The following is a 21,058-nucleotide window of genomic DNA, read 5'->3' on the forward strand; positions in this document are numbered from 1 at the left end:
GCACTCCCTCCTTGCCCTGGTCTGTGACATAAGCTTGGCTGTGGGCTCACTGTACACACTGTACCCACAGGACTGGCGCAGAGCCCAGGCTGGCACTTGGCCAGCTCCACAACAACATACATTAGCAGCCAGCACAAGCCACAGGCAAGGGAGCGGGGCGGTGGGTCGGGGGGGTAAGAGAAGGCAGACACCACAACACACAGCATACCGCAGCCTGCCTTTCATATCCGAACCCCCTTAGTACACGCATGGCTGAGTGATGTGGGAAAGGGCTTGTGACCCGCACGTTACCTGAGTGAGACAGCAGATGCATCCGCAGCCGCAAGCTGTCCAGGAACCGTTTCCCACACAGGTCACACCCGTACGTCTTCATTCCACTGTGCATCTTCCTGCAATACAAGAAGGAGAGAACGTGTCAATGTTACAGCCACACACACTGCCCTGCGCCTCATTCATCTCCTCATACAGCGGCACTGCTCTTCACCAGAGTCAGCCCTGCCTCTTACAGTACACAGCATTGTTGCTCCGCATCTTAAATACGCTAGATCACACAGCAAACAAAGTACTTCAACACTGGCCCTTTCTCAAGATTCATCAATAGACAGGGCTGGAGTCAGGCAGCATCTCTAGAGGACAGCATCTCTAGAGGACAGCATCTCTAGAGGACAGCATCTCTAGAGGACAGCATCTCTAGAGGACAGCATCTCTAGAGGACAGCATCTCTAGGGGACAGCATCTCTAGGGGACAGCATCTCTAGGGGACAGCATCTCTAGGGGACAGCATCTCTAGAGGACAGCATCTCTAGAGGACAGCATCTCTAGAGGACAGCATCTCTAGAGGACAGCATCTCTACAGGACAGCATCTCTAGGGGACAGCATCTCTAGAGGACAGCATCTCTACAGGACAGCATCTCTGGAGGACAGCATCTCTAGAGGACAGCATCTCTGGAGGACAAGGATATGTGATGTTCCAAGTCAGGACCCTTCATTAGATTGACCAGGATGAAGAAGAGTCCCAATCTGAAACATCGCCCATCCATGTCCTCCAGAGATGCTGTCTGACTGAGTTACTCAGCACATTGTGATTTTTGTTTTAAGTTTCTGATTCCAGCTGCTGCTCTTTATAAACCTGTGTCCAGGCATCTTTCTGCCATCTACATCGTTAATCTCCCTGGCACAGAGATTGTAAACCGTGAGTTACAACATGTCTCAATCCTCCCCCATCCCTCCACTCGCCAATCACAGGGCTAATACAGAAAAATAACATGGGCAGTAGGATGCCCAGATTAGCCAGAGGCCAGAGGGGTGGCCGACACTGGAGACTGACCATTGAGGGGTGGCCGACACTGGAGACTGACCATTGAGGGGTGGCCTACACTGGAGACTGACCAGTGAGGAGTGGCCTACACCGGAGACTGACCATTGAGGGGTGGCCGACACTGGAGACTGACCATTGAGGGGTGGCCGACACTGGAGACTGACCAGTGAGGAGTGGCCTACACTGGAGACTGACCATTGAGGGGTGGCCGACACTGGAGACTGACCATTGAGGGGTGGCCGACACTGGAGACTGACCAGTGAGGAGTGGCCTACACCGGAGACTGACCATTGAGGGGTGGCCGACACTGGAGACTGACCATTGAGGAGTGGCCGACACTGGAGACTGACCATTGAGGAGTTGCTGACACTGGAGGCTGACCATTGAGGGGTGGCCTACACTGGAGACTGACCAGTGAGGGGTGGCCGACACTGGAGACTGACCATTGAGGAGTGGCCTACACTGGAGACTGAGTGAGGAAGGTGTGAGGCTAAACTGCACCAGCACAAGGTTCATGCTTCATGTCTACACGGTTCAGGTGTATAACAGCCACATGTACTGGGCTACAGTGGAAAGTTTTGTTTTTGAAATACCATCAGGTCAAACTTGTACGATAGGGTAAGGGGAAGGATACAGAGCGCAGAACATACTGCTCATCACTGTAGCGGTCAGTTCCGTAGACCAAGTCCAATAGCCACAGTGGGGTGAATGTGAATGGCCACACACCAGGGTATGCAGGAGTGTTCAGAAGGCAGATAGCAGAGGGGTATTAGGCTCAGGAATGTGGGGAGTGTACGTGTACGTGTACAACCACCCTCACTGCTCTCCATGTAAATCCCAGCACACTGTAGCGTTCCCTACACACTACCTCATACTGGAGTTTGGCTTCACTGTATTTACGTATATTATGATCTGATTTGATTGGATAGTGTGTAAAACAAATGTTATTGCCGTACCATGGTACAAGTGACAAAATAAACCTAAACGTTGACCTTCTGTGCGTTTAACGGAGCAGAGGTCAGCAAGAATACGATTGTGTCCAATCACAGGAACTCAGTGGATCGGGCAGAACCTGTGGAGGGAATGGACTGTTGACCCATCTTCAGGCTGGTCAGCGTGCGGCCTCTGCATTGGTCACTGCGTCACCTGTTCAGGGGGCAATGCAGAGCTGCAGAAACCTTGCAGAAGACAGAAGGATAAAGAGGGAAGGAGGTTGGACTTTATTGCCTTCCATCACAGTGGGGAATCCGCTGTGGTGGATGTTGAAGTTAACTTTTATGTAGTTGTGTGTTTTGTTGCTTTTTTGTTTAGTATGGCTGTATGGTAACTCGAGTTTCACTGCACCTTAATTGGTACATGTGACAATAAACTGACCTTGAAACCTTGAAGATAGACACAAAACGCTGGAAAAACTCAGCGGGACAGGCAGCATTTCAGGAGAAAAGGAATAGGTGACGTTTCGGGTCCAGACCCTTTTTCAGACCCTTCTGTCTGTTATTACTACAGAGCTTCACGGACACGTCCCAGCTCACTACTGGGTGTCTACTCTATGGGCATTGGATTAGAACTCTTTATTTGGAAAGATTTAAAAAAAATAAAGTGTAGGGTCAGATGGTTAAGACCCAATCTTGGGTACGTTGCAGAACCCTGAGGGGCTTTCCCCCCTCTCTCTCTCTCCGTGCACCATATCAAATGGTAAAAACCGAACCGCACCAACTGCCTCTTGAGAAAGACATTGCAACACGTGCCAGCATTCAAAGATTGCAGCAACGACCACAAGAGCAACACGGCCACAGAAAACTAACCACATCGCACGCAGCCGTCCCACTGTAGAGCAGATGTAGACCGCTCCCACGCAGCAATGATAAACAGTCATCTGTCCCCCCCCCACCTCTTCCCCCTTTTAGCTTTCCAGTTTCATCACTAGAGCCCTTATTTCCAAACCACGTTGGCTACCGAGCCCTTTCAAAATGCCTCACAAGTGTAGCCTTCTTGTTGCACAGTTGTAAATCACAAACAGCATCTATTTCACAACCAAAGACTGCAGTCAACCCACAGGTTCAAAACGCAGATGTATAAACCTGTACACACACGCCAGTATTATTTAGTCTTTTCCATCATTGGTTGATGCTGCTGCTCCAAGTGTAGAATCAAGTTCATTCCAGTGTGAAGAAGGGTCTCGACCCTAAACGTCACCCATTCCTTCTCACCACAGATGCTGCCTGTCCCACTGAGTTACTCCAGCTTTGTGTCTATCTTCATTCCACTCTCCACTCCAGCACTTTGCATCTATAACATGAGAGAGGGATTGGGGAAGGTGATGTGTGATCACTCCCAATCCTCAGGGATTCTCGGCCATTCGGCCCATCAAGTCTACTCCGCCATTCAATCATGGCTGATCTATCTCTCCCTCCTAACCTCATTGTCCTGCCTTCTCCCCCTCACCTCTGACACCCGTACTAATCAAGAATCTGTCTATCTCTGCCTTAAAAATATCGACTGACTTGGCCTCCACCACCACGTATGGCAAAGAATTCCACAGATTCACCACCCTCTGACTCAGTGTATCTGATATGCACTCTTCTCCCATTGGGAGGGTTTGTTGAAGCAGGAATCCACTGGTGAAGGAGAAACATCAACTATTTCACCTTCTAGTGAAGCCTGAGCTGACTCAGTGTACTCAGTTACCAAAGCCCACAATGCAGAGTAGTGGCTGCAGAGATGTTCAACATCTCCCAGTATGAGTAGCATAAAGCATTTGGTCTGCACTTACACCACAGTGTTTCACAGGAACACAGAGAAATAGAGTCATTCAGCCCAGGAGCAGGCTCCTCACCCACCACATTCAGACCAACAAGTAACATCTCTACTAATCTCATTCACCAGTATTTAGTCAGCAGCCTTCGCAAGAATAAACATCAAACCAAGTTTGATACAAAGCTGCAAATAGCAATATTAAGCCCAGGTATGCAGTCATTTTACAGAGGAAGACTTTATAAACAGCATCTGGAAAGGAGAACTGATGGTACAAGGGCTTCGCCATGTTTCAAGCAAGTGCACCAATGGCAGGGAAATTAAAAAACAAGAATGCTCAAGGGGCTGGAATGAGAGAAGTTCCAGAGGGCAGATAGAGTTCTATGGAGATCTACAGAGCAAGAGACTTGCTTAGTTTTTCCACAGTTAACATGAAATCCACCGCTCTGCTACAATGGCCCTGACAATAACAAAGCAATCAGATAGTTCAAGCGTCTAAAACTCAACCATTTGAGCCTGTGTGGACAGTAGAGTCTTGATCAAATTTCCAGTGGTCATAGGTGGACAAAATGCTGGAGTAACTCAGCGGGACAGGCAGCATCTCTGGAGAGAAGGAATGGGTGACGTTTCTTCAGTCTGAAGAAGGGTCTCGAGCCGAAACATCACCCATTCCTTCTCTCCAGAGATGCTGCCTGTCCCGCTGAGTTACTCCAGCATTTGGTGTCTCTCTTCTGTTATTCTAACAATTGCCATCCATGGCTATGATATCATGGAGTAATTGCCAGAAACACCAATGTCCAAACCTGCCAGTCACAGTTGCTAATCCATTAACATCTGAAGGGTTAGGACAAGTTTGAAAGAAGGCTTCTGATCATAAATCTGCCTTAAACTCATTGTTCTATGACACAGAGTAACAGGGGAGGTGATGGTTAGCCTTCAGCCATCTGCGTTCAGTACATGGAGCCCTGCAATGATGCTGCAGAATACATGGACTCCTTAAACTACTTTGCTTCACTGTCTTTGTGCTAAGGTGGTGATTAAAGAAATTCAGCCTGGCCGCTAGGTTCACTCACCTAGTTTCACCCAATACCTGAATAACGGCCAACACCCTACCCTAGAGCCTCAACTTCAGCTACCTTTCCATGCAGCCCAGCCCAAACAGCCCCATCTCTGGGCACCTGCTCAAAGCAGGCTTATCTCCTCATGGCCTGCTCCAAATAGTTTCATCTCTACACATCCAAACCCCAAACAGCCCCATCTCTACAAACCCCACCCCAAACAGCCCCATCTCCACAAACCCCACCCCAAACAGCACCAGCCCACAAACCCCACCCCAAACGGCCCCATCTCCACAAACCCCACCCCAAACAGCACCAGCCCACAAACCCCACCCCAAACGGCCCCATCTCCACAAACCCCACCCCAAACGGCCCCATCTCCACAAACCCCACCCCAAACGGCCCCATCTCTACAAACCCCACCCCAAACAGCACCAGCCCACAAACCCCACCCCAAACAGCACCAGCCCACAAACCCCACCCCAAACAGCACCAGCCCACAAACCCCACCCCATACAGCACCAGCCCACAAACCCCACCCTAAACGGCCCCATCTCTACAAACCTCACCCTAAACGGCCCCATCTCTACAAACCTCACCCTAAACAGCACCAGCCCACAAACCCCACCCTAAACGGCCCCATCTCTACAAACCTCACCCTAAACGGCCCCATCTCTACAAACCCCACCCCAAACAGCACCAGCCCACAAACCCTGCTGCAAACAACCATGGTCGTGGCCCACGTACCACACCTCATCACCAGGCGACGCCCTGGCTCAGATACCCTCAATGCAACCTCTGTCCCAGCCCCACAGACAGTCTCGACCCCCACCCCCCCCCCCACACTGTCCCAGCCCCACAGACAGCCTCCACCCCCACCCCCCCCACACTGTCCCAGCCCCACAGACAGTCTCGACCCCCACCCCCCCCCCACACTGTCCCAGCCCCACAGACAGTCTCGACCCCCACCCCCCCCCACACTGTCCCAGCCCCACAGATAGTCTCGACCCCCACCCCCCCCCCACACTGTCCCAGCCCCACAGACACTCGACCCCACCCCCCCCCCCCCCCCACACTGTCCCAGCCGCACAGACAGTCTCGACCCCCCCCACATCACTATGTCCCAGCCCGTGTGGTTTCATCTTTTGAAACAAAACCCTTTAAGATAGTCCTGCTGTGTTGTAAAACATGACAGTCATGTGAATACGGGGAGCCAGGGTGCAGGGAAGGAGATGAAAGACAATAGTTAGTGCATTTTTTTCATTACCTTGAGCAATAAATGGAAGTTTGCGAAATCAACTGCTGAAAAACTAGAGCAGGCTGATCCAGATTCATCCTTTCAGTTAACACGAGGACATACTGAAATAACACACTTCTCTTATATTTGTGGTCTATGTCCATGTGGACAACAGGCCTTCTCCCGCTGGGATTTTATGAGCTGCTTAGTTATTAGAGTGTAAAAAAAAAGCAAGCTGGGGGAACCGAGTCAAGCAGCATCTCTGGAGGAAATGGATAAGCAACATTTCAGGTCAGGACCCTTCTTCAGAACACTGACCTATCCATTCCTTCCACAGATACTGCCTGACCCACTGAGTTTCTCCAGCACATTGTGTTCTATGTTTTTAGCACAAGATTCCAGCATCTGCAGTTTCTTGTGCCTCGATCCAATCATCACCTTGGATATTGATTTACAGCCCATCCCATCATCTAGATGGTGTCCACTCCCATCTCAACTTTGGGGGTTTCTTGGATATTCAAAGTCCATGACCAAAGTCCAGGAGGAGAATTTTAGATGATATCAAGAATCTCGAGTCTATGCCTCAGGAGCGTGTGCAAGCTCTCCGAGATTCTGCTTCTGAATTAACAAAGTTTTGGGTCAAGACCCTGAACCATCTCCAATTCTAGCTACAATTTAGTTTCCTCTCACCCCCTGTTCAGTTTTGGTTTAGCTCATTGTCACGTTTACTGAGTTACAGTGACACCCATTAGCAAGATTGCCCATTGAAGGATCACAACAACATATTGCCGCTCATAGTCCCACTGCCTTGGAAGGTGGTACCTCAGCCAAACACCAGCTCCCATACAGAGGTTGCACTGTCAGACATGACAATCTCTGGATCTCACATTGAACCAGGATCCCGCATGTTCTCTCAGCAGGATGCGACAGATTCTCCTCTACCCCGGGACCTATGGTTACCGTTTGTACAACATCACTAACGCAGAGCATTCGGTCATTATTTCCTTGCTGCCACTGCTGGTGAGAGACTGGCGTTCCAACTGGAAAATACACTGCACCTTAAAGTAGTAAACACTGAGACAAATAACCAGCGATGGGTGAGACATGGGAGAAATACCGCAGAGAAGAGTTAAAGATTTCATGATTACATACAAGGTCTGGTTTAGTTTAGTATGGAGATACAATATGGTAAAAAGCTCTTTGACCGAGCAACCCCAATCTGACCATCGATCACCCGTTCACTCGACTTCCATCTTATCCCACTTTCTCATCCATTCCCTACACAACATGGGGCAATTTACAGAGGTCCGATTAACCTACAAACACATGTCTTTGGGATGTGGGAAGAAACTAGAGCATCCCCCAATGTGACAGAGAGAACGTGCAAACTCCACACAAACATCACCAGCCGAGGTCAGCATCAAACCCGGGTCACGGGTGCTGTAAGGCAGCAGCTTTACCATCTACACCACCGTGCTGCCCCTTGTTCAAAATATTTTATTTTACAGAAGCTACTCGAGAGGTGCAGAATGTAAATAAAGCAATTGAAGGTTAAAAACTGAAAGACTAATGGGATAGTGTCTCAAACTCCCAGCACGGTAGAATGGGCAGAATCACTCACTTCTATGCATGTGCTTATACATGTGTTCGATTATACACGCGTGCGATTATACATGTGCGATTACACATAGGGCAATTATACATGCTTGTGATTACACATGCGTGTGATTATACATGCGTGTGATTACACATGCGCGTGCGATTATACATGCGCTCACTCACTCTCACAACTTGGCCCGCAATCAGGGCAGATATTGCAGTCAGGAAACCAACACTAAGGATGAAACAACACTCCTTGTATCTTCTTAATTCCCATCTTACTAACAGATTTTATTTTCAGGATCCGTTAGATAAATATTACCAAGAGACAACAAGGGAAAATAAAGCACCAAACAATAGGTTTCTGCTACATTTTAGCTCAATCCTTGAAAGCAGCAAAATCAATACCAGATTGACGGGGTTATTACATTTTAATTGATCAGATGACCATCGGTGATCGATGCAGGTCAGGAACCTGAATAGGAGCTGGAGCTGTAATTACAGCTGTTAGAAACAGTTAATTGTGTCGTCTGATCAGTGTCCAGCTCTCACTCCTTCAGATAAACGCAGTCCAACCTGGGCCACTAGTTTGTCCCAGTACAAACATCCATAGCGTGGGTCAGACTATGGAAACATAGAAACATAGAAATTAGGTGCAGGAGTAGGCCATTCGGCCCTTCGAGCCTGCACCGCCATTCAATATGATCATGGCTGATCATCCAACTCAGTATCCCGTACCTGCCTTCTCTTCATACCCCCTGATCCCTTTAGCCACAAGGGCCACATCTAACTCCCTCTTAAATATAGCCAATGAACTGGCCTCAACTACCATCTGTGGCAGAGAATTCCACAGATTCACCACTCAGTGTGAAAACTGTACTGCTTGTACATAATAAACTCAGAGAAACCAGCACGGTCTTGACATAAATGACACCCTGAAGAATACAACTACTTGCACGTACAAAGGGTTCTCTCTTTACCCATTACACATCCAACATTCATCCCAGTCAATGAATTATTTGTGAAGTATTTTGGTGCAGGTAAGCATCACAAGTGATTTAAACCCCGAGGACATGTTTGTTGATGGCGCTGACTTAAGGAACATTGTCGTGCAAAGGGGAATTCTACATCACAAGTCACAGGAGGTACTGCAGTCTGAAGAAGGGTTTCGGCCCGAAACGTCGCCTATTTCCTTCGCTCCATAGATGCTGCTGCACCCGCTGAGTTTCCCCAGCAATTTTGTGTACCCTGCAATATTGCAGCTCTGCCCTGGTACTGCAATAATACCTCAGCCTACATCAAGGGCTCAAATACTCCATTGGATCAAATATTCTGTCTCAAAACCTCAACAATGGCATGACGTGGTGCCAATCAGATGAGAGAGATGGCAGCAATCATCTCTGTTCAAAAAGTAGAAACAAGGAACTGCAGATGTTGGATTACAAAAATGGGCATCGGTCTGAAGTAGTGTCTCAACTCAAAACGTGAGTTTGAAGAAAGCTTCTGATCTGAAAGGTCACCATTCCATGATCTCTGGAAAGTTCAAGTGGGGGGGGAGCAGGAACCCAGAACGTAGCAAAATACCAAGTTCTGCATGAATCCGGATGGTCAGGCAGCATTTGATGAGCACCCCTCCCCCAGGTGCTGCCTGACCTGCTGAGTTCCTCCAGCACTGCGTTTCCCCCAGGATTCCAGCATCTGCAGTTCCCTGCACGTCTGCAGCAACAGACAAGTGCAGATTGAGCACGGCAGTTCTTGCAGGTACGCCCATCCTTGTAAAGCCTGTCACGTGACAGTGCGCCACACGACACAAACGGGAATAGTGAACCAGCTGCGGTCATGAGGGCTACAAATGGGCATGGAATTCCGTTTTTAAATAATGACACCTTATCCTCCATGCCTTCATTACTTGCTGTACCCAAACAAAGTTCATTGTTTAGTACACCCTCGTCTTCAGAGTCAGAGCTGTGAGGGGCTAGCCAGGGAAACCATTCCCTCCCCACCTCCACATCCATGGCCACAGACAGTGGAAGGCCGTCTCAGACACAGAGTGGAGTTTGTAAACACAAAATGTAGATGGCGTGGACTGGAGGGGCAATTTGCAGTTGAACAGTGATGGCCATATCCACGTCACCTCCCGCCCCTGGTCTGTGTGTCACTCTGGGGGGGGGGGGGGGGGGGTACAGTACCTGGCGTAGAAATTAAATAGTTGCTGGGGGGGGGGGGGGGGGGGGGGGGGGGGGGGGGGCGGGAGGAATCAGAGGCTGAAGTGTTTGTCCTTAAAACAACAGCTGTGAGAAGGAATGGTCACTGAAGCAGCGCTTACATTCCTTACACCCAAGGGGCAAATCTGTCCAAGAATGGATTGCCAAGAACAAACAAACACTGAACAAAGTCAGGACCTCTAGCAAGCTGCTAGTCATTACATGGGCCTGTAAACAGCTCGAGGGCACTTCAAAGGGGGAGGGGGAAGAGACAAAATCCTCTAAAAAAAAGGCACAACTCCTCTAACACTTAACACCACGGTGAACAAGGCAGTGTAGGTTTGTTCTGCTCAACATGTAGTTGTGAGTGTTGGCCATAAATGAGCAACACCTCCAACATGGCAGGCCGAGGATGCACCGGCCTACAACTCAGGCTTGCCTCGTTCCCAGGCCTTGGCCTCTCTCTCTCTCCCCCCCCCCCCCCCCCCTTTCTAGGGTAACACATTGAGACTGGGGTATAAGCAGGCCTGCACTACCTCTAGGAATGTCCCAAGTACCGAATGGAAAAACCAGGAAGGAAAGACAATATTTACCGGGCTCTTTCAGTTTCTTGTTAAACTCAGAGAGGGCATAATGGAGAGGAGAGAAAGGGAAGAGTGATGGGGAAACTGACTACTGCCAGGGACGTTACCCTGTGTAGGGACTGGAATTATACAATGTCCCCATCAGGCGATGCTGACCGAGCGGGTTCAGGACCACACTGGGAGATAGCTCCATTGGCTTCTTTAATTGATAACGTTAGCATTTGCAACCGTGGGTCTAGATGCTGCAATAACTGCAACAACAGCTGATCATATTGCTGGTGGAAAGCAAAACCGCACAGAACATAAATCTGAAATAAAGTACAAACTGCTGGAAATACTCAACTCGTCAGGCAGCGTCTATGGAAACATAGAAAATAGGTGCAGGAGTAGGCCATTCGGCCCTTCGAGCCTGCACCGAAAGAGGAAGAGTGGTAATGTTGCAGGCTAAAGAACATTCATCAGGAATGGGATAGATTACATTACAACCTAAACATTAACTCTGCTATGAGGTGTGAGTCCGTGGAATTCTCTGCCTCAGAGGGCGGTAGAGGCCAGTTCTCTGGATACTTTCAAGAGAGAGCTAGATAGGGCTCTTAAAGATAGCGGAGTCAGGGGATATGGGGAGAAGGCAGGAACAGGGTACTGATTGGGGATGATCAGCCATGATCACATTGAATGGTGGTGCTGGCTCGAAGGGCAGAATGGCCTACTCCTGCACCTATTGTCTGCTCCAATTCTCACATTATGACTGTCTTACACTAGAAGACAGGCCTCAGGAAAAGGCTCCGTGCGTGTGAAGAATATGATAAGTTGTATGAAGAGGAGTGAGGATTATTGGAGTAGACCACTCACAAAGTTCCATGTGATTATCATCAGTCTGGAGCGTGAAGGAACGGATCGAACGGCCAAGAATATAGAACCCTGAGTTTGCAGAGACGTGCATGGATTTTTTAATATATAAAGATGGAGCAGGAGGGTGGAGAGTGGTGTAGTGAGGAGGGGTCAGAATGGTGAGGGCTGTTACCCCAGTGTAAGGAGGCAGCAGAGCGCAGTGTAAAGCAGTGAGGATTGTAGCAGAGACACATTGATCACATGTTCCATCTGTGGGTACCCAGGTTAGAGAGTATACCCGGGGTGAATGCCAAACCACCATGGCTCGCATGGGGCTGCCAAGATCACCATGAGGCAAGGTTGTGGGGGATTTTATTTTAAAGACAAACGGGTAAAACAGCAACTCAAATGAAGACAAATATAACAAAAGGTGTTGTTCCTGACAGCAAATTCTGACAGAAACAAGGAACTGCAGTTGCTGGTTGATATCAAAGAAAGACAAAGTGCTGGAGTAACTCAGCAGGTCAGGTTCAGACGTAGATGATGGAGGGGTGAATTGAATTAGAGCCTTGAATCCTCTGATCTGTTATTAATTCCATCACTTGTTCAAATATGTCACTGCCCGATTTATGCAAGAGGGGAGGGCTTGTTAGCTAGAGTTTTCTTGTTGCTATTTAACTTCCAACAGAATGAATTTCTCTCAATGGTCTTATGATAATAATGCTCTCATAATATTTCCCCTGGTTCTCCTTGCACACGAGGCACTGCACTCTAACTCAGTCTTTGCACGTAACCTCACCGTGACCTCACCGTAGTGTGTTTAAATCCCAAAGCAACACGTCTGAATCAAAAGGTCTTCAAAACGCACTGTTTGGAACCCGCCACTGCAGCTTCCGAGACCCAGGCTCAGCCTAGTCACCGACTTGGGGATCTCACCCTCTCACTCCTCCCCCCTCAAACGTTGTGGCTAGCTTGCTGCTGATGTCCAGGTTCACTTCTACAACGTTCAACAAGGCAGGCAGAATAGACTACAGGAAATTGAATCAGTCGTCAGAAAGGCCAATGCAACACTAGCATTTATTTAAAGAGGATGAGAAACACAAAAAAACAGGGATGTAATCCTGAGGCTCTACAAGGCGCTGGTCTGGCCGCATTTGGAGTATTGTGAGCAAATTTGGGCCCCATGTCTGAAGAAGGATGTGCTGGCTCTGGAGAGGATCCAAAGCAGTTTACAAGAATGATCCCAAGAATTATTGGGTTAACATATGATGAGCATCTGATGGCTCTGGGCCTCTACTCGCTGGAGTTTAGATGGTTGAGGGGAGACCTCATTGAAACTTACAAAATAGTGAAAGGCCTGGATAGAGTGGATGTGGAGAGGATGTTTCCACTAGTGGGAGAGTCTAAGACTAGAGGTCATATCCTCAGCATAAAAGGATGTACTTTTTGGAAGGAGATGGAGGCATTTTTTTGCCAGTGCTGTATTGTACAGAGATGCCAGCCGAGATTCACATTAGTGCCAGGGATTTGAACAATAGTTTTGAATCCGACCCAAAGAAAGCTTCCCACCAGCTTACAGCGCGATATACATACACAGCACACAGCACCTGGCTATCTTACAGACCCTTGCTGAGAGCATAGTGTGAAATAAGCTGACAACCGCTTGAAGTTACAGGGATACGTGTTCACCACAGCTAGTTTCTCCCACCACCTGAGCCGGGCATTAACACGTTCATTTGCAGCAAATTAAAACGGAGGGGGAAACAACTTCACACCAGCGTGCAAACACATGCACAGAGATGACCCAGCGATCAAGGCCACAGGTGGGGGTGGAAACTGCAGACAATTCAATGCACGAACAATCGAACATGTCCTTAAATTAAAATCATGTACTGAACACATCCTCCGCCAATTACTGGACACTGTTCAGTTTGTCACATGTACTGAGGTACAGTGGAAAGCTTTTGTTGCGTGCTATCCATCCATTACAATCGATACATTTACAGTGTATTGATACAGAAGGGAATAACATTCAGTGCATATTTACTGTATATTGTATAGTCGATAGTGACAGTGCTGGATATAGTTCTGACAATATATGCTGGGCGGCTTGGTACAAACACGACCCACAAAAGCAGAGGGAAGGGAAGGGAATGGAGGGTGTAGAGGAGTAAAGTGGCAGGTTGGGTTGTGACCTGGACAGGGGTTTAAAGGGGACTGCTCATTGATGTGGTATGAATAAGGCCAAGAGTTATACCAATGCAGGGCTTGGTGAGATGAAGATCAGAGAGGAACAGGAATCTGGAGATAAATCGTTTGTCCACAGAGTCAAAGAATGCAGGGAAAAAAGAAATAGAACTTTGTACTCGATCCTAAACATCACTTTAGTTGATAGTTTTTTAGTTTAGAGATACAGCACAGAAACAGGCCCTTCTGCCCATCGAGTCCATGCCAACCAGCAATCCCTGCACACTGACACTATCCTACACTACGAATCATTTACAATGGTACAAAGACCAATACCTACAAACCTGTATGTCTTTGGAGCGTGGGAGTAAACCAGAGCTCCAGGAGAAAACCCACGCAGGCCACGGGGTGAACGAACAAACTCCGTACAGACAGCTCCTGTAGTCAGGATTGAACCTGGGGCTCTGGCGCTGTGAGGCAGCAGCTCTACCCGCTGCGCCACCATGCCGCCTGGGCCTAATTTTGTTTTCTCCAGAGAAGCTGCCTGTCCCGCTGAGTTACTCCAGCTTTTTGTGTCTACCTCCTGTCATATTAGAGATGGCTGGGCTGACTGCCAGGGGTGGTGGGGGCCTGGAGCACACGGCCAGGGGTGATGGAGGCCTGGAGCACACGGCCAGGGGTGATGGAGGCCTGGAGCACACGGCCAGGGGTGGTGGAGGCCTGGAGCACACTGCCAGGGGTGGTGGAGGCAGATACAATAGTGGCATTTAAGAAGCTTTTGGATTGACACATGGATATGCAGGGAATGGAGGGTTGTCGATCATGTGCTGGCAGACGGGATTGGATTAACTTGGTACAATGTCTGGCGCGGACATTGTGGGCCGAAGGGCCAGGTCATGAGCTGTAGTGCTCTATGTTCCATGGTCCCAATTTGTTAACAATACAGAGACTGAAATGTTAAAGCTAGTCTTACTCACTATCCCAGATTCCCTGAGAAGATACTGGAGTCATTAATCCTCGATTAATCCCTCTCATGTTATTACATCTATTCGGCCAATCTTTCAGCCTTAGATTCCCAATGACCACTGCTTTGACAGGTCCAGCCTGCAGAAGGGGTCCGTGTAGAATCTCATCACTATCCCAATAAAACTGGGGATGACCAATGGATGCTGGCATTACAGCATCAGCTCAATGTAGAGAATAGATTTGTCAACTTTATCAAAATGAATGACTGAAACAGGAAAGAGTCAGATATCAAGGGAGACGTTGGCGAAGCAAAGCTGAAAGAAACGGAGCAACAGTGAGAGAGAAAGTGTAAAGAGCAAAAAGAGAATGAACCAACCCATTCTGCACAATGTTGAAAGTGTTGGAGGGAACTGCAGATGCTGGTTTACATCAAGGATGGACACAGAGTGCTGGAGTATCTCAGCGGGACAATAGGTGCAGGAGTAGGCCATTCGGCCCTTCGAGCCAGCACCAGGACAGGCAGCATCTCTGGAGAGAAGGAATGGGTTAAGATGTTTCGGGTGGAGACCCTTCTTCATTGGTCATGCAGCTTTGACATATTTGGAATGTGTTGTTCCATTGCCTTTAAAGTTCTTAACCTTTTAACAAGTTGTTTTTTAAACTACATGCAAATACATTGTCCAGTTGCAAGCATGCATCAACGTTGACAATTAGATTCACCACTCAAACCTGACATCAGAGTGACTGACATACATGTTAACCCTTTGCTCAAGCCAACAGAACAATGACTGGCAGGTTTGGAGGGACATTAACCTGGACACTCAGAGCATGCTGAGTCATTCAATAGATGAGACAAGGTCATGACCACACAGCCAGCTCCTCTGAAATTCAATGCCCTTAATATCACCTCTCCAACGGGCCACCGTACCTCCAAGTGAGAGATCCTCTAATGAATCCCACCTTGCACAACCCCTCTGGCTAGTTGCTTGGGGAGGAATCACATGCTGCTCAGACCCCTGAAGCAGACCTCCAAAGAACACCAATGCCACGGGAGGAGATGGGATCAAGAGACAGAACAGATCCAATTAAGCGGCCAAATGTCCCTCAACTCATTGGTTTGAGAGCAGAGGACAGAGCAGTTGCCCACCCAAGTCACAGAGTTCCTGCCTAACTACGCCAGGCCAAGGGTGGAAAGCTTGCCAGAGTATTTAGGAGTTAACAAGCCTCTTCCAGTCGCAGGCATGTTTGACACAGGCAATAAATCCAAAATTTATGTCTTCGAAACATATGTTTGAACACCTAATTTCTAAATTTAAGAGGAACACATACTCGTAAATCTCAGTTTCATTTCAAACGATAGCTGATTACAGCTGTGTGTTATGGAGTAGTCGTAGAGTTGGCCAAATAAATCAGAAGTTTTTTTAAACCCACGCTGATCAATCTGCCATACATAACTCTTCATGGGCACATGGTGCTGTGCAGTCACCAGCCTTCTGTGCTTCCAGGGTGCAGAAATAATCAAACTAAATGTACCGGCTGAATGGGACAAACGTTGTATTCCCCGCACAGGCCTTCGCTCCCACTGAACATCTGTCCCAGATCGTAAATGAGAGATAGGAGAGACATCAGCCATCTCTCTGGTGTACGTGGCAGAGGCTCGGTATACAGGCAACAAACTATCCCACCCCTTCTCCCAAAAAGCAGACAAGACTATATTCATTTTCCATCCATATGCCAAATGTTTGTAATTGGTGACTCTAAATTCCACAGCTCATAATACTCAGTTTAGACTTTATCTCGAATCTGATTCCGACAACTCCCACCCAGCTAGAATGTTCAATGTTATCATTTATTGAAATTCTGGTGATATTTCTTTATTGCAGCAATTACTTAAGTCAATAACCAACTTTATATCCTTGTATAATCTTATCTCCCACACCTTCCCTCCATCTAGTCTACAATACAAAAGTCACTACAATTTCAGAAGAATGTTATTGTGTGTAAAGTGCCTTGAGATCATGTATATAATGGACAAGATGTGGGATGACGATTGCAGGAGTGTGGCTTGGCGTTTACAGCAGTACAAGGCTGGGAACAAGATCGTAGCGGCTCGTTGTTGGCCTGGCAGGGTAACTAGCAACATCAACCTGGTCCAGATACAGGGGCATCAAGGCCGTTAGACACACACCAATGGGAGTAATTGAGATCTGCCCGTCAGAAACAAGGCAATAACATGCGGTGGGCAGACATGACCCTGTGAGAATGGGAGCATGTAGAGAAAGCTGTACCAGTTGGGAAAGACTGCAACACCATTCCGCAATTCTCTCCACCACCAATTGGGATCAAGCACTTAAATATTTCCCACCAACACCACGGCAATAAGCTCTCCATTTCTCCAACCCCACACTTATTTGGTCTTTACCATCAGGCAGCCCATTTCAGGAGAGGGGGAGTGGAAGACATACAGACCAGCAATGTTGGCCATTCGGCCCTTTGTGAATGTGCCAGCCCTCCAAGTACTAGCGCCCCTCTGCGTCTTCCATAACCCTGCAATTAATTTACCATCGAATATTTATCCTATTCAATGTTTTAAAAATGCTGTCAAATCTGTTTTATTCTAATCAGGCCATGCATTCCAGAGCAGAAGTGGTTAACTTACCTCCTTGAGTCACCTAAGGGTTCCTTGCCAATCACCTTACAACTTTCATGTTCATAACGAAAGCAAATTCCTTGTATGTGAATACTTGGCCAATAAACTTATTCATTCATTCATTCATTCGTGATAGGAGCAGAATTAGGCCATTCATCCTCAACAGTCCCCACATCCCCGTTCAGGTGCATTTAGATGCTCCCATTTCTGGGCCAATGGCAAGAATTGAAGAGAAGGATTGTCTCCACTTATCCCACAACCATCAGCAGCTGATGTAGCCAGTTACTGAGTGTTGCGGTGGCAGCACAGACCTGGCCATGAGGCTGACAGAGACACCTCCTGGGTGAGGGGTGCCTGAAGGGTCTGTTTCCACACTGATCAATCAATCACTGTTGTGGCTTATTCTATTTTTGTTTCATTATATGAGTTTAAGTTTTCCCAACATTCAAAGTCATGACTTTGGATTCTTAGAGCAGGCGTGTGGATGAGTCGCCTCAACATTAATTGGACTATCATATCCATGTGTTTAAGAAGGAACTGCAGATGCTGGAAAATCGAAGGTAGACAAAAGTGCTGGATAAACTCAGTGGGTGCAGCAGCATCTATGGAGCGGAAATAGGCAACGTTTCGGCCCGAAACCCTTCTGGGTTTCGGCCCGAAACGTTGCCTATTTCCTTGCCTATTTCCTTCGCTCCATAGATGCTGCTGCACCCGCTGAGTTTCTCCAGCACTTTTGTCTATCAACTTCTTTACTCAGAGGGGGAACTTCTTTACTCAGAGGGGGAACTTCTTTACTCAGAGAGTGGTAGCTGTGTGGAATGAGCTTCCAGTGAAGGTGGTGGAGGCAGGTTCATTTTTATCATTTAAAAATAAATTGGATAGTTATATGGATGGGAAAGGAATGGAGGGTTATGGTCTGAGCGCAGGTATATGGGACTAGGGGAGATTATGTGTTCGGCACGGACTAGAAGGGTCGAGATGGCCTGTTTCCGTGCTGTAATTGTTATATGGTTATATTATACGGTTATATCCATGTAATCAAAGGGCAGACGTAATGTAAAAACAAACGGCATTAATATGGCAGGTAGCATGATAAAAAGCATGGGTCCACGACTTTGTGACCAACAGTGGGGGACAAATCATCCTCAACACTGGGGATCCACAAGGAAGTGTTGTCAGCCCCTTTACACCTTGTACACCCACAACCGTGCAGACATATATCAATTTACAAATTTGCAGATAACACCAGTGTGTGGGCCGGATATCAAATAACGATGAGACAGAGGACAGGAAGAGAACGGAGAACCTCGTGACCTGCTGTCGAGACAAACTTTCTCTCAACGTCAGCAAGACAACTGTGGTCATGACAATGGCCAATTGCATTTACATTAGCCCAGAAATATAATGATTGGGTTGATTTCAGAGGCCAGATCTCACACTTAATCCTTCATCCACCCGACTAGATTCAAAATTGGGGTCAACAGATTTCATCCGTTAATTCCATCATCAAATCAACAAAAACTTGTGTTAAAGTGAAGACAAATTTCAGAACTTGCCACCGTCACCACAAAGGGACTGGAGTTGTTTTATAACAAGTAGTAACCACAACCATCTCGAACCTCAGCATTTAATAAGAAGAAACAAAAACCACAGCATCTTGGTTTGTTGTTTTTCTCTGGGAGTGTATCAGGTACACCAACATGTGGCTTTGTTCATTAATATTACACGCCCTGATCTGATCACCTCTATTGTTCAAAAGTTAAATCCAAAGTGGGTCAGGCCATCCATGCCCTACTTCACAACCTACCACATGCGCCAGATTGTTCCATGTTAAAGAACATCTTCAGCAGCCCAGTTACATTTCCAAAACGCAAGATGCTAATCCAATTTTCCTTCTATTCACTCATCATCACACTTTCACTATATTCTCCCACTTCCAATTCAAAACCTGTGCTGATCATTCCCCAGACTCTTCCAGCAGGAAATCGCCATGCTCTTCCATTTCCAAACCATCTAACACAAAGCAGCCCTCAATCACTCCAAATATTCATGACCAGCAGAAACATACGTGGCTGTAGACTGTGCAATCGATAAGAAAATAGACTGCAGCTTCTTGCGTAGACTTCTCTGAAAACACTTGCTAAACCCACGCCTTTAGCTACCATGGACAAGAGAGCTAAAGCACATTAGAATACCACACCCCCCATACCCCCACACCCCCCAATCACCAACATTGGTTCCCAACAAGTCACACATCATCCCAACTTGGAACTCTGTTACATCCTTGAACACACTGCTCAACAACACTACAGGACAACCTTTAGAGAAAGGTTGCAGTCCTTCACGTTGGCAGATCATCGGCACCTTGTACGAGTGAGTTTATTGGAGACTGGCACCAGATGTTGGCCGCACCAGCCATGCCCACCACATAATAAACCATTCTGCTCCAGTGCTACATAGATTGTTTTGCATAATTTACTAATCCATGTACCCACATCACTGCCTACAAGCTAATGCAGGTTAAAGAGGAAATGAGCTATAGAGCGGCAAGCAGTGGAATAAAAATCAGTTTGTTAAAGGCATTGAATTAGCAATAATGTAATTATTGGTCAAATATAACTTTCTAGAAGACTGTAGGCTGACCTTGCTCATGTTGTCGATCTCAACTCTAGATTTATCGGTATCCTGGACACATTTAATTGTGGCTGGGAACATTAATAACCATCAGCTTGCGGTTTACAATCCCGTTATCAGAGACCAAACATGCCATTAGCTGTTCACTCAACCGTAGCCGACTTTGGCAAGCAACTGTGTCTAAATGTGGCACAGGCAGACAGCAATAAACTCACTCATACAAGTCTGCTTGAGCTTTTATGTTAAAGTAGCAAACAAATTAACCTTTGAAAAATATAATTAGTAGCACGACTCCAAATACAAACCCCTTCCAGGTGTAAAGGGACGGCCCGAAAAATCACCTATCCATGTTCTCTACAGATGTTGCCTGACCCACTGAGTTACTCCAGCACTCTGTGAAACGTCACCTATCCATGTTCTCCACAGATGCTGCATGACCCACTGAGTTACTCCAGCACTGTGAAACGTCACCTATCCATGTTCTCCACAGATGCTGCCTGACCCACTGAGTTACTCCAGCACTCTGAAACGTCACCTATCCATGTTCTCCACAGATGTTGCCTGACCCGCTGGGTTACTCCAGCACTCTGTGAAACGTCACCTATCCATGTTCTCCACAGATGCTGCCTGACCCGCTTGAGTTACTCCAACATTGTGTCTATCCCCCTCCAGAAGACATGGTCAAGTCAGATTCACACTTGCATGGAAACAGGCCCTTCATCGTGTGTCCATACTGACCATCAAGAAGCTCATGCTCATTCTGCCACTCACTTGTACATTAGAGGCAACTTACAGTAGACATTTAATCTGCCAACACACACACACACACACACACATTGTTTGGGATGTGTGCAGAAGCTGAAGGAAACCCATGTAGTCACACAGGGAGATGGTGTGAACTCAGTGCTGCAGTCAGCAGTGGAGGTCCAGAAACTAATGGGGTCCATCACACAGTGAAGTAGCAGTTCTATTCATCGTGGACCTGCAGCACTCTCAGCTTGGAGAATGTCACAATGCCACCATAGAGCCTGGGAA

General features: G+C 47.5%; 1 protein-coding gene across 4 annotated transcripts in view; it reads right to left on the minus strand.

The window, feature by feature from the left end:
- The window catches only part of zbtb16 (zinc finger and BTB domain containing 16), a 144,513-nt gene that overhangs the window by 77,879 nt on the left and 45,576 nt on the right, over positions 1–21,058 (minus strand). For all 4 annotated transcript variants that reach the window (XM_033049841.1, XM_033049842.1, XM_033049844.1 and 1 more), the window contains exon 3: positions 292–389. In XM_033049841.1, the coding sequence (XP_032905732.1) occupies positions 292–389 (98 nt within the window). The remainder of the gene's footprint in view (positions 1–291; positions 390–21,058) is intronic.

This window comes from Amblyraja radiata, chromosome 33 (assembly GCF_010909765.2).
Source record: "Amblyraja radiata isolate CabotCenter1 chromosome 33, sAmbRad1.1.pri, whole genome shotgun sequence".
Taxonomy (NCBI): Eukaryota; Metazoa; Chordata; class Chondrichthyes; order Rajiformes; family Rajidae; genus Amblyraja; species Amblyraja radiata.